A 15,737-nucleotide genomic window follows, 5' to 3' on the forward strand; every position below is an offset into this window, starting at 1 on the left:
TAACTAGATATCTTTAAATAGTATCGTACTTTAATTATAAATAAGCCGTGCATAGTATATATAAATAGTTTCTAGGGACTAGATGGTTTAAACGATAAAACGTATAAGTTATGCTTAGTTCGAAGAGAATGTTAATTACGTATATTTAATTTTTAATAATCGTAGTAAATAGGTATTAGTTCGATATTCTTAGTGTGTATTAATACTTCGCTTAACGCGATATGTACGTGTTTTTTATTTTTAGTTAGCTAGTCGAATTACGGAATTTGTATCCTTAACTAATATATGCTTAAAGCTTTTGAATAAATCGTAGGTCTTTTTAAGCTTTTTGTCTTTTAAGTTGCGTAATAATTAAACCGTGGGATTAAATTAGTACTTATTTACTACTACTTTTAGTACCCCGATTGTTCGTACGGCGGTTTACTGCTCTTTTGGAGATTTGGTATAAGTAGCTTAGGATGCGCTTAAGCTGCTTTTCGGCTCCGCCTCTACTTATAAGCTTCCGTCCCGCCCGCTCGTAGCCCGGTTCTCTTAACTAAAAGTTTTAATTTATTTAGTTTAGGGGGTATATTAGCTTATTCCGATACTTATTATAACGTTAGGTCGGATATTTAGCAAAGCCTATTTAATATTTTGGTTTATAGAGATAGTGCCTTATGATACTCTAACCTAGAGTTTATAGTTAGAAATATTAGCCTGTAGCTATAAAAGAATGAGTAGTGCGTTGCTTAGTGCTATACCTATTATTATATAAAGACTTAAGCGAGAGTCGATATAAAGCTAACCTCGCGTATTTTTGCGGGGTATATTACCTTATTATATTTAATAGTTTTATAAGGGCTAAGAGCTGTAGTACTTAGCTTATTCTTTAATTTAAATATAGAACTATAATGTCGCTACGTAGGACCTAACCGTAACGGCTCGTAAGTGTTAATTAAAATAACGAAAGATTAAGTATAGTAATGCGAATCTATGCGGGCTTATTATTGGGCCCTAGTTAAGAGATCTTATAAAAAATAATGATATTCTTACTATAGCTTATAATCTAGCCTTCCTTCGCTTATGCTATAGTATCATAGTAAAGACGTAATTAGGTATACCCTTCGATTCTTTATTATATTATTAGAGATCTTGGGCGGTATGAGGTTACTGGGTGTTCTTAATTTTGCTTAGTTAAGGCTGTTAGGTAGTTTTAATTAATAAGAAGCCTAGATAGTTCTATTACGATGTGACTCCTAAAGTAGCCGGATTAGCCCGAGCTATGGAGATAACGTTGTACTATAAAAGAATTATTATTATGATATAACCGTGATATAGAAATTATTCTAGCCTCGACTAGAATTAGGATTATTAGCTATAAGCTTATTTTATAAAATATATAAGCTAGAGAATGAGCTTATTGGAGACCGACCCTTTTATATACCGATATAACGTCTGAATATTTAATAGTTTAGTTAGGTATAGTTTAGGGGCCGTAGTATACGCGCAGGGCTAGTATACTAAAGCTAATAATAAAACGACTAAACCCCTAAACTGGGCTAATAATTATATTGGGATAAACTTTGTATAGAACCCCTCGAAATAAAAACTAGAGTTTAAATTATTGGCGGATTGTTATTGTAATAGGGATAGTTTAGAGTATTAACCATAATTCTTATAATGTTAGATAAAAGGGTTTCCTTCTTACTTAGTATTTTTTATTACTTCCGTAGTCGCTTTTAAGGAAGATGTTTGTTTTTTAGAAGGGCTAGACTTCGTACGCTAATCGCATAATTAACCTCGTTATTTTATAGATTAATATTCTCTAAATATTATTTTGTTCTTATAAGCTACGGTAGTATTTATAATGATAGAAACCGCTTACGACGAAACTCCGTTATTTAATCGTTAGCTAGCTGCGCTAGGTATTATTATTATGTTCTTAGTATGCTACCTATGCTACTGCCCTCTTCTTAATATTTTTATTATAATTAAAGACTGTTTAAAGACTACTTAAATACGAATATAAGGTAGCTAACGTTTATATATAGATTTTCGCGTACTTGTGTAGCCTAGCCTGCTTATATATCCGGTTTTGCGTAGTTTATTAGCCTAGCTAGGACGATAGGTTTTTTATAATAATGTTAGTAAGTTCTTAATAAATTTTAGGGAGCTTAGTGTCTCTATCTTTTTATATTAACTCGTCTATCCTATTTTTTGCTAAATAATAACTACCTTGCTATCTATAGTAACGTGTATAGGTGAGCCTAATGGATCCTAAATTAAGGTAATAAATATAATCTAATACGCTTTTTAAGCTCTTTTAAATAGTCTAGGTAAGTATTTCGCGGGCCTTGGCCTGTTTAGTATAGAAGTATTTATAAAGGTTAGTTTTAATAATAAGAAATATAAAGCGCGGATACTAAGATTTAGTAAATATTTTATATTTATAACGCGGCGTATTATATAGCTATAACTTTTATTAAACTCGCTTTACTTTTTTAGTATTTTATGATATTTAAGTTCGGGTCGCTATTATTTAGACTAACTATAATCGTTATTATTATTACGGCGATATGGGGTCTAGCGTATTTTATTATTACTTAGTTTCTTTATAACCCTGTTTCGTTTTAATGGAAACTTACGTAACTAGTTACGGTACGCTAGGGGTTCGGCTCTTTAAATCTTAGAATTTATAAAAGGACGTACGTTAGCTATGTTATAACGAATATAGTACTTAACGTGCTAGTGTGCGGTCTACTACTTTTTTAGGCTTAGTAGTACGCGGCTTAAAAGAGGTTTATTTACGGTATCGTTTTTTTTTTTGTCCTTAGTAATATATAAGTCCTTTTAAAGACTCTACGTAGTAATAGTTAGCTTTTTTAATTTTAAAATAGCTAATCTTTTTAATAGTGTCGTTACTATTAGCGTTAGTCGTCTCGTTTCTATTATTAATACGGCTATAAGTATATATCCTATCCTCGATCCGTTTTAGTATAGTTGTGTGCCTGCCGTATTTGTAATAGTCGAAGTGAATTTAGTAATAGTTTGCGCGTTTATCCTAATCGTTTGGCTAGTTACTTAGAGAGCTTTAAGTAAAATCTAGGTTATAAGAGAGTTTAAAGTTATTTTAGAACTTCGGGACTTCTGTTTAAAGTTGATTGCGTTATTTTATAATAGCGATTTTTTAGATAGAATACTAATCTCGTTAATTAGCGGCGGGCCGATACGTTCGATAATAATCTAAGTAACGTTAAGTAGTTAACGAGAGGGATTTAGTATAGAAAATACTAGTTGGATAGTGATACTTAAGGTCTAAAATTTAAGTATTTGAGAAGTAGTATATGTAGGTCTTTAGAGTAGATAAAAGCCGATAGGTAAACGCTATATATCTATGCGTATACTTAAGCTATAAAATATAAATTACTTTTATTAGTGAAACTATGCTTGAATGTGTGCTGCTAAGTTTATATATAGTGATTTTATAGCTTGCCTGATCTAAGTGCTCTTAGTAATATTTAGAACTTTTCTTATTAATAGGTTTAGTTTAAGTGACTACGGCGCTATGTAAATATAATTAATGACTTATTAGATAGGATGTAGTCCTAGCTAGTTTTAGTAAATGAATTTGAAAAACGCTATTGAAGATAGTAGTATATTACTTATGGTTGGTGGTTCTTTATAAAAAACTGTGAAAAATCCCGATCCGATTCTCGATCTTATTTCTAAAAGTTACTGGCCCTGGACTCTGGTAGCGTTAACCCGGCTTTTAGGTAGAGGTATATTATAAATGCTATATGTGCCGTAGACTTTAAACTTAACCGATTTAACTTTTAGACTTTTAGCGGTTTATAGGTAAGGAAATTTTAGATAGAAAGCGAGACTGCTAAACCTTTAAATTACTATTCTATTCGTACGACTGTACTGCTACTCTTATTGTTCGTTACGACTATTAGTTAATAGTTCGTAACTTTTTATATTATTTAATTTTAAATCGTTTTCTAAGCTTATTCGTGAGATTGGGATCCTGTTTTTTAAGTTAGCTTCTTATTAGATTGTTAGGCTAAGTAGTTATCTATATTACGAATTAGTATAAGAAAAATGAGCTAAGTAGAATATGTAGAAAGATTTGGTGATACGATTCTCGGAAATAACTCTGGTTATTATCCGCACATTTTAGAATCTGCGTGCTTTTAGGGGGTAAGGCTATTCCGTACTTACATAAAGGCTATCCCGTACTTATACTAGGCCTACTTAAGTAAATAGTGGGCTGTACGTAACCGTATAGCCGTAGTAGCTATATATTAGGCTATGGGCGCGCGCCTTCTTATTATTTCTATTTTAATGTATAATACTACCTTTTTTAATTATTTTTAAAGTAGGATAAGTACCTCTCTAAGTATTAAAATATAGGCTTTAAAAATATATTTCCCCTGAGCAAAGACTAGTTTTTAAAGTCGTAATTTTGATTTTAAAAAGCGCGTTATAGAATAGGGTAAAGTAGGAGGTATAGTAGTAAAAAGTATAGTAGAAGAGGCTATGCTTTCCTAAAAAACTACTAGAATAATATAAATTCCGGGTTAATTATAACTACTATAGCTATATAGTTACGTATAGTTTACTATTTTCTTAAGTAGGCCTATTATTAGTGCGGGATAGCCTTTATATAGGTGCGGAATAGCTTTACTCTTTTTAGGGAGCTAGATCCCGAGCTATATTATATAATAATTTATATTAATCCTTAGTTAATATAACTTATGCCGCGCTTCTCTTCTTATATTACTATAGATACTATTGCCGTTTGAACTTACGTTAGCCCGTGCTAACCCTGCTAGCGGTTTAGTAAAACTATAATACTACCTTATTTAAGTAAATACGGCCGCTATATAGTTTTATTTAGTACGTATAGCTTTAACGAGGTAATACGGAATATTCTTATAAAAGAACATAAAAAAAAATATTTATATAAAAATAAGAATATATAAATATAAGCATAATAAGTATATATAAAAGAGGTTTTTATATTAAAAAGAGTAATATAGTTAAATTATTATATAAGAAGTTACTTATTTTACGAAAGGTTTAAGTAGGTAAATATGTACCTATATTTATTTTTATATTCTACTTTTACTAGCTACTCAGGTAGTTCTTAATATTAATTATATAATATTAATATATAGTATTATTAAATACTCTTACTATCTCGATAAACTATTTTCTTTAGATTTTCTAACTTTTTAACTTTCTCTTTTATAAAGTTTATAACTATAGATTATTAATAGTAATATTAAATACTTAATATTACTCTTTTATAAGCCGACTATTTAACTAAGTTTACGGCTCGCTAGGTAATAGTAACTTATAATAATAATATTAAAAATACCCTCGTTACCGTTATTAAATAATATCGACCTTTATAAGCACGATATTTACCTTAGTACTTTTAATTTTACTTATATATATATATAATAGTCTAGCGAGACAGTGTGAGTATCCACTAATACTGTGTATTAATACTGTATAAACGATATCGAGAATCGCCCGAGCAGCCAGTAAAAGTAGAAATAAAAAACAAATATACATATATAAATTTATTACCTCGTTTCTTTTATTAAAGTTAAAAAACGCTTCCCTTACTATTTATTATTATTATGTTATTACTATTATACTATTATTATTACTATTACTATTTAACTATTTACTTTAAATATACTTTATTAAAAAACTAAGACGTTAATAACTCGTCGACCCTTAGGGCTTCTTTAATAATTAAAAGTTCGATCTTATAAATATTATACTAAACGACCCCAAGCTATAAAAAGATTACTTTAATAAATACTATGTTAGTAATATTAACTTATAAAAAATAGAATAATATATTATAATAAGTATTACTTTTATTAGTACTTTTTTAATATAATAAAGTATAAATAAGCCTAGACTTAATAATATAATTAAGAGCTTAAAAAGAGCGTAAGTAAATATATTAAATAAAAATATTAAGGAGAGGTTATTATTAAATAAAATAAAAAAAGAAAATAAGAGGTAATATTTAGTTATTAAAAAGGTAATAAATATATTATAATAGTAGCCCCCTAATAGAGTAATCTACTAGGGCCGTACCGTATATTGCGTATTAAAGAAAACTAAATATATTACGCTCTATACTTAATTACTAATCAAAATAGCTCCGGACCTTCCCCTACTTCTAGCTATTTAAAGAGCGAGCTATACTTATTTTAATATATATAAGACCTCTTAGTATTAGCTTATATAAATAGTTAAATCCTATATTATATATTTTTTTTATTAAAAGTTAAGGGGCCCCTTATATATTCCTTTATATTTATAATATAACCTATATTAAAGGGATTTTTAATTTTATAAAATATAATTTTTAAATTAATATTAATATATTAGATCTTAATATTCGTATTAACCCGGCTATTTATAGCGTTTATACTATTACCTAGCTAAATTCCGTATTATTAAAAAATATTTTACTAATCCTTAAGTATACTTATATTAATTACGATAGCTATAGCATTAAGCTAGCCGAGGGCGCTTAGCCCGAGAGGGGTAGACTTATTAACGGATATCTTTAGTTCTAGTTTATTAATTACTAACTATATACTAAAAGAGTAAGTTCTTATTAAAATAATAATTTATATATTAATAAGTTTATTTAGTAAATTTGTTTAGTAAATTTATTTAGTTTAAATAAAGAGTAGTTTTAAGTAATATTAAAAGCGATAAGAATAAAAAGAATCTTTACGAGCTTTAGTATAAAAAGTAATAAATATTAGCTTATTTAACTTTTTTTTTAAAAACCTTTACGTCGCTATTAAAGTTCAGAACCTCTATAGTTAAGGGCCGCTTTTAACTATTATAGCTAACTATTATAGCTAATTATTACGGCTAACCTCTATTATTAACTTTTTTAACTAGCGCCGCTATGTAAGTATATTACTTAGCTTATTATTAATAAGTAGCTAAAGAGGGTAGCTTACTTATTCTAAATTATATAGCGGTTTTTATATCGAAATTATTATATTACGTTAAGTATATACTTAGGGTATATTACGCGTATTATATAGTTAAAAAATATACCGTATTATATAATTTCTTTTAAAAACGTAATCCCGTTAAAGTTAATTTTTTACGCTTATAAAGCTAGAAAAAAACCACTATATATTATAATAATAGAGTTATTAATATCTTAAGTTTAGTTAGTATTAATAGTTAATAATAGCTACGGCTAGCTATAGTTAGTTATAAAGTTTTATTAAGTACGTAATAAAAACTCGATATTAACCCTAATAAACTAGCTTGCCTATAAAGGTAAATATAGCCCTTAATAAGGCGGACCGGACCCCAAAAGGAAATATATACCTATATATAGGTATGAAAACCTCTTATTAGAATATTCTATAGCTTATTAATTATAATATAATTAATAAGCGTATATATAAGTAAATGCGTAATTATAGTATATAATTCCGTCTTAAGAGAATTCTAGTTTATTTAGTTACTTTTTGGTATTTTTCATTGCTTACGTAAGCTCATATAAGTAGTATTACTTATATAATTAATACCTATAATAATCTATAAAAATTGTAGATTAATATAGTATATAGTTTGCTTACGTAATATTGATAATAAGGCAAATAACAAGGTAAACAAAGTTACTTTTGTAAAATTTTAGTATAAACTAATATCTTAAGTAATCGGTTTAACAAGAGCTTATTACCGAGACTAGACTTATAATTAGTTTAATTTAATATTTATTTTAATAAAATTAAGAATTTAAGCTTTTTATATTAAATTAATAAAAATAAATAAAAAGGTTAATTAAAAACTATATAAATAGCCCTTAGCTTCTAGCCTTACCCTAACTTCTTATAGCCTAATTACTTAGTAAATTAAATAATTAAGTTAATATACTACTTATTAATATTATTACGGACGTCTTCTATTATAAAAATATACTCTAACTTATTATTTTAAACAGTATAGTTTAGAATTTCCACTTATAGCGTCTCATACTTAATATAGGTTTTTATATTATATAATTCTTACTTAGTATAATTAATAGCCTTAGTTAATATATTTTTAATTTAGACTTTATTAACTTAATTACTATTAGGCTAAATAAATATTCCGTATTATAAAAAGGCCTAGCTAATTATTAAGCCCTTCTTATTAATTAATTATATAACTATTATAACGACTATTTAGGTAATTATTATCCTTTTTATGTTAATCTCTTACTTAAGCTCCTTTTACTAACTAATTACTTGTTTTTATTAAGTACGTAAGTATTAAGTATTTTTAAAAGCTACTATTTAAAGGGCTTATTAATCACGGTTTTAAAAAGTTAGAGAAGAGAAATAGTCCTTAATAAAATAAAGTAGGGTATAATATTATATTAACGTAATTATATAAAGATAAAATCTATTTTATAAAGAATAGTAACGTTTATTACTAAAAAGTACTTATTACCCTTAGTTAATAGTATTAATTTCACTTTAATTTATTATTTAAATAAGTACTTATAATTATAAGTAGTCTTATTAAACTTAATTATTACTTTTTTAATATATAATTAGCCTTCCCCCTAACGGAGCAATCTACCGGGGCCGTACCGTATATTACGTATTAAAGAAAACTAGGTATATTACGCTCTATACCTAATTACTAATTAAAATAGTAATTAATTAACTTAACTATTATCTTTTTTTTATTAATAGCTCCTAACCTTTCTCTATATAAAGTCTTTTAAGTTCTAGCTATTTAAAGAGCGAGCTATATTTATTTTAATATATATAAAACTTCTTAATACTAGCCTACGTAAATAACTAAAGCCTATATTATATACTCTTTCTTATTAAAGGTTAAGAAGCCCCTTATATATTTTTTTATATTTATAATATAGCCCGTATTAAAAAGATTTTTAACTTTATAAAATATAATTTTTAAATTAATATTAATATACTAAATTTTAATATTTATATTAGCCCGGCTATTTATAATATTCGTATTATTACTTAGCTAAACTTTATATTATTAAAAAGTACTTTACTAATTTTTAAGTATATTTATATTAGTTATAATAGCTATAGCGTCGAGCTAGCCGAGGGTACTTAGCCCGAGAGAGGTAGACTTATTAATAAGTATCTTTAGCTTATTAATTACTAATTATATACTAAAAAAGTAGTAGTTTATATATTAATAGGTTTATTTAATAGATTTATTTAGTAAATTTATTTAGTTTAAATAGAGCTATAAGTAATATTAAAAGCAATAAGAATAAAAAAAATCTTTATAAGCTCTAGTATAAAGAGTAGTAAATATTAGCTTATTTAGCTCTTTTTTTAAAAACCTCTATATTATTATTTAAGTTTAGAATCTTTATAGTTAAGGGCCGTTTTAACTATTATAACTAATTATTATAAGTAATTATTACGGCCGACCTTTACTATCGACCTTTTTAGCCGGCGCTATTATATAAAAAGTAGCTTATTTATTCTAAATTATATAGCAGTTTTTATATTAAAATTACTATATTATATTAAGCGCGTACTTAGGGTATATTATATATATTATATAATTAAAAAGTATACCGTATTATATAATTTCTTTTAAAAGCGTAATCTTATTAAGGTCGATTTTTTATACTTATAAAGTCGGAAAAAAAACCACTATATATAATTAGCCTTTTTTTTTATAATTAACTTTGTTTTTTTATAAGCTTATTATAGAAAATAATTTTTAGTTTAATCTGCTATATATTATTAATTAATATATAAAATATAAGTATAGCTTATTACTTATTTTAATTATTATAATTACTTTTACTTATTATAATCTTAGCTCTAATGTTATTATATTTGTTTTTTTTATTTTTATCTTTGCTAGTTACTCGGGTAATTCTTAATATTAGTTATATAGTATTAATATATAATATTAGTAAATACTCTTATTATTTTATTAAACTATTTTTTTAAAATACTTTTCTATTTTTTTAAACTTTCACTTTTATAAAGTTTATAATTATAAATTAATAATAATATTAAGCGCAATACTACTATCTTATAAGCCGTTTACTTAGCTAAGTTTATAGCCCTCTAGGTAATAGTAGCTTATAATAGTAGTATTAAAAATACTATTATTATTATTATTAAGAATAGCTAGTGCTAATCTTTATAAGCACGTTTACTTTAATACTTTTAACTTTACTTATATATATATATATATATTCGTTACCTCGTTTCTATTATTAAAATTAAGAAACGCTACTTCCCTCGCTATTTATTATTATTATACTATTACTACTATTATTACTATTATTATTACTATTATTATTATTACTATTATTACTATTATTATTACTATTATTATTATTATTATTATTATTATTATTATTATTATTATTATTATTATTATTATTATTATTATTATTATTATTATTATTATTATTATTATTATTATTAAATTATCTACTTACTCTTAAGAATATACTATTAAAATACTAAAATATTAACTTATTAATCTATAAGAATATCTTAAGGGCTAGAAGTTCGATCTTATAAGTATTATACTAAAGGACCCCGAACTATAATAAGGTTATTTTAAAAAAAATATAGATTAAATATTTCTATAGTTATGAACTTTGCAAGAGGGAAAGTTAAAAAGGTAGAAAATCTAAAAAAAAAAATAGTCTATCGAAATAGTAGGAGTATTTATTAATACTATATATTAATACTATATAATTAATATTAAGAATCGCCCGAGTAGTTAGTAAAGGCAGAAATAAAAAACAAATAGATTAAATATTATTAATTTAAAAATCCGAAATACGTATATTAATATAATTATTACCCTTATTAATATTTAATTAATATAATATAGTCTTAATAAAATATTTAATTAATTATAAAATATAATTAATACTTTAGGATTATAATAGTAGAATAAGAAATTTAAAAAGATTAAAAAGAATATTTTAGAGTTATTAAATAAGTTAGAAAATAGGAAGTAGGTTTTAGCTATTTAAAGAGTAATTAATATATTACGGCGGGATCGTTAGTATTTAGTAATAGCTATAGCTAGTTATAGTTAGTTATAAAGGTTTATTAAAGTACGTAATATAAATACTTAATATTAACCTTAATAAACTAGCTTATTTATAAAGGTAAAGATAGTCCTTAATAAAGCGGACTAGACCCTAAAGAGATTATTATATAAATAGTTATTAAAGTACTTAAATAGGACTAAGGTCTTGTTAAGGTTAAGAATTTACGAGTAAAGAAATTAATAAGTTAGATTTCTAAGTAAATCTCTAAGGTTTAATTACTTTACCTTAGCTAGGCCTATTTAGTTAACTTATTAAATAAAGAAAAAAAAGTTATTAATAACTTTATAATATTTTATAAGTAGTTTTAATACTTACTTAGTAAGTTAACGTTAAGTAATCTTTATATAATTCTAAAAACTATAGAACTAACTAATATATATATATAAATATATTTATTTATTTAGTATTTAGATTTCTTTAAATATAAATCTATTTAGTATTCTTTTTAAACTAATTAATAATAATAAGCTTCTTTTTATTATATTATTAATAAAAAGAAATATAAAGAGCTATTTTAAGCTTAAGTTATTATAAATAATAAGTATAGTTAGAAAATCGATTAATAAGAAAATCGTAGTTTAAATACTAAGTAATAATCGTACTTTAAAAGACTTTAAATTAATTTATAGCTTTTTAATATATAAAATATTTATAGATTTTTAAGAGCTCGGTCTTATTTTAGTATAGCCTTAATAAGTTAATTACTTTTTTATTAAGTTTTTTTACGTAATAATATTTTATAAATATTAAAAAGTCGATTTTAATTTAATAAGTATAGTAATAATAATAGCGCTTAACTAAGCTATTTTATAATATATATTTTTAGTTTTTAATAAGAATAAAAGCTAGCCCGTAATACTTAATTATTAATAATATAATTAGCTCTAGCTCTTTTATAATATTCGAACTCTCTTTAATAAGAGCCCGTTATAAAAGTATTATAAAGTTTATAATAAAAATATAATTAATAATATAATTAGTAATAGATTTAGTAATATAATTTATAAAAAAATAAAAGTAATAAAAGTAAGTAGAAGTATAGTTAATAAGTAGTAATAAGTAATAAGTAATAAGTAGTAGTAAATAAGTAATTAAGAAGGAGTAGAAAATAAATAAATAACCCTTTATTACCTTTTATATTAAGTATAGTATTACTAAATAATTACGAAAATTAACCTCCCGAAAGGGCTAAGTACGGAATATTAATAAGGTTAGTACGGGCTAACGTAAATTCGAACGGCGTGAGTTTTTATAATATTATAGAAAATAGCTAATAAGTATAGTAGTAGAGGTATAGCGCAGTCTAAACTCTAACTAAGGCCGAGTTAATAAGGGCTAAGGAGGGTCCGTAAGCCGGGGCTACTTAACTTAACGCGTTAAGGCGTTATAGCGCATTAAGCGTTTCTCCTCTCTATACTTATTTAATAAAAAACTCTTATTTATTATCGTAATATAACATTCGCTATTATATCTAGTACCGTAACCGATTTTTAATAAGTAAAGTAAGCTCGAGCTACCTACGCGCGTACCATAAGAGTCGCTAATAAAGAGAAGAGGGAGAAGCTTAAAGTAGCGAGAGTTATACGCATAGCGCGTGCCCGGGCAGTAAAGAAGGCTTAAGGTTAGTTTTAAATAATACAAAGCTAAAAATACTAAGCTAATCTTACTCGTAGTATATATATCCATATAGTATTATAAAGATGTTTTCGACAGCTAGGACTAGTAAATCGTTACGCTAAGTATAATAGATCTATCCCTAAAGTACTACGCTAAAAGTAGATCGTTAGGTAGATAACTATTATATTTTATAGGGGCGTAGGGACTTAGGAAGAAGCAACTAAAATTTAGTTTTTAATATTATAGTAAATAATGCTACGGGAGACCCCTAATCTATTAATATTTCATACAATTTATTAATAAACAAATAGTAATGCCATAACGGTCTCCTATAAACCTTAAGGTATACTCATAAATAAGAGTAGTAAATTATATACGGCGCAATAGACTACTTACTAACTAGCGAGCTCCTACTTTTTAAAGCGACGCGAGTTAATATTAAAGAGTAAAGCGATATATTCCGTAGAGATATTACTAAGCTATAGGAGGGCGATTACTTATTTTAGTTTCGAATTACTCGCGCGCGAAGTCTTTTACTAGGAGTCGAGTAGTCCTAGATTTTCGTATGTTATGACTTCCCCTTTAGTAGTATTTCTAGGACTTTTATTATTAATATTATTACTCCTCTTTACTAGCCCTTCTTTTTATAAAGTACCTTATTAGGAAGAGGGGGTAGGTCGCTTCCCCTATAATACTCAAAGTACTATCTATAATAATAATTATAAATATAGTAATTACTAACTAAATTACTATTACTAAATAGTTATTATAAAGTTTAAGAATTATAAATAGGTTATATTTCTTTTATATAAATCTAAATAATAATAGTATTATGTAAAAGTATATAATTAATAATAAGTATTATATTAATTTAAATATTATAAATATCTTATTTATATTATTATAAATTATTCTATTTTTAAAAAAATATTATAATACTAGTGCTATTAATATATAGCTAGTATAGTATTATTAATACTTTTTAGGGCTCTCGGGGGTCTCTTTTTATTATTAATAATACTATTACTACTTAGAGGACTCTTTGCGCTATTAGTACTACTATTAGTATTACTATTAATACTACTATTAGTACTATTACTACTACTACTATTCTTAACTATGCGCTTACTAAGTTAATATACTCCTCGTTACCGGGCTCGGGCTAAAAGAAAAATTATTAATTAATTGATTTTTATTAATAAGAAAAAACTAAAGGAAGACCTATATTTACTATAGCTATAATAATATTATTATTCTTTTTAAACTTTACTTAACTAGCGGGCTATAGTAGCTCTAAGCTCGGACTAAACTCTAGTATAAGGCCTCGGCTAACTTCCTTACTTTTCAACTATCGTATAGTAATTATTTAAGCCCTATTAGCCCGTAGGCTAAATTCTTTAACTTTAATACTTTAGAAAGTATAGCGCTCGACTATAATATTAATAATAATAATTAAAGGGCTCGGGCTATTATTATTATTAAAAGTTATAATAAGTAAGCGGATAGTTTAAATAAAAAGAATTAGTATAACTAATATATTATAATTTAACTTAATAAAATAGTATTATACTTAATAAAGAAAAGAAAAGATATAATATATAATATTTAACATAATATATATTTTTAATAAAATATATAATTTATATATAAGGTATATAATAAGGGAGCTAGCCAAATAAGCGAGCTAGCTACCCGACTAAGATTATGTTACATTTATAACTAATAAGTAGTAATTAAAAAAGTAATTTAGTTAAAAGTATTTAATATTCTTTTTTTTTTGGGATATTTCTTTAGTAATTTAATATATTTACGTATTATAATTAGTATTTTATAAACGTTATGTTATTAATAATCTATTTTAGTTCTTAAGTAATAATTATTACTCTAGCGCGTTTTCCTTTTTTAATTTAAGTTATTACTTCTTTTTATAAATAAAAATCTTCTTTATTAGCTATTTTAAAACTTCTTTTTTATTTAAAACGTATTTCTTTAGCTATTTTATATTAATTAAGTAAGTTATTCTCTTTTGAAAAATCTAATACTCCGACTTTAATAAAGTAATTTAGTATATAAATCCTTATACCCTTTTTAATAAATACTTAATAGCTTTAATAATTAAAGTTAAGGAGCTATTTTAATAACGAGTAATTCAATTTTTAATAAGTTATAACTATAATAATACTTTTATTAAGTTATTTAGTATTTGAAAAGTTTAGGTTAGTAATATTATTAAGAGGGATTTTAGAAGCGTTAGAATATATAACTTTATATTAAGCTTAACTAAATAATATACTTTTTATATTTAAAAATATAAACCCGGCTCTTTGAAAACCTCTTTAAATATTCTTTTCTATAATTATTTACATAAATACCTTATAAAATATTAGAAAAAAGTCCTTATTTATAATATAAGTATTACCTTATTATATCTTTTTTAATTCCTTAGTACTATATTATTTAAAAACCTAAAATATCTAATATTTAAGGGCTATAACAAATGAGACGAATAAGCTAGTATATAAAAAGTAACGATATTATTCTTTTTATAATATAACTTAAAATGTATAAAGTAATAGCTTTTATATTTATTAATAATAAAGAGGTAATATTAACTTTTAGTACGTAGTTTTATTTACTATTTAAAGTATTTTATTCAATCTAAGCGTCTTTTATTTATTATCTAGCCGTTTTTAAATATTTTAATAACTTAATTATATAATAAATTAGATTTTATATACTAAATAAAGAGGTAATATTTACTTATAATAGTAATATATAATAAGACGCTATAGCTTAACGAGCTAATAGTTTAAATAACTATAACTTATTTTTAATTATTAAGCTATATTATTTTCCTCTTTAAACGCCTTTTTATATTTATAATAGCTATTCTAAATATAATCTAGCTTATTATATAGTGGTTTTTTTCCGGCTTTATAGGCGCAAAAGATCGACCTTAACGGGATCACGCTTTTAAAGGAAATTATACAATACGGTATACTTT

The 15,737-nt window shown here is 24.7% G+C and overlaps 1 protein-coding gene across 1 annotated transcript; it reads right to left on the reverse strand.

Moving 5' to 3' along the window:
* Positions 1 to 5,376: 5,376 nt before the first annotated feature.
* CABS01_16367 (uncharacterized protein) lies at positions 5,377 to 5,562 on the reverse strand (the record flags this gene model as incomplete). The annotated part of the gene is made up of 1 exon (XM_060549698.1): positions 5,377 to 5,562. One exon carries the CDS (start codon positions 5,560 to 5,562, stop codon positions 5,377 to 5,379), a length of 186 nt encoding a protein of 61 aa, XP_060389457.1.
* Between the last annotated feature and the right edge of the window lie 10,175 nt (positions 5,563 to 15,737).

Source organism: Colletotrichum abscissum (genome assembly GCF_030869225.1).
Source record: "Colletotrichum abscissum strain IMI 504890 chromosome Unknown Scaffold_94.1, whole genome shotgun sequence".
NCBI lineage: Eukaryota > Fungi > Ascomycota > Sordariomycetes > Glomerellales > Glomerellaceae > Colletotrichum > Colletotrichum abscissum.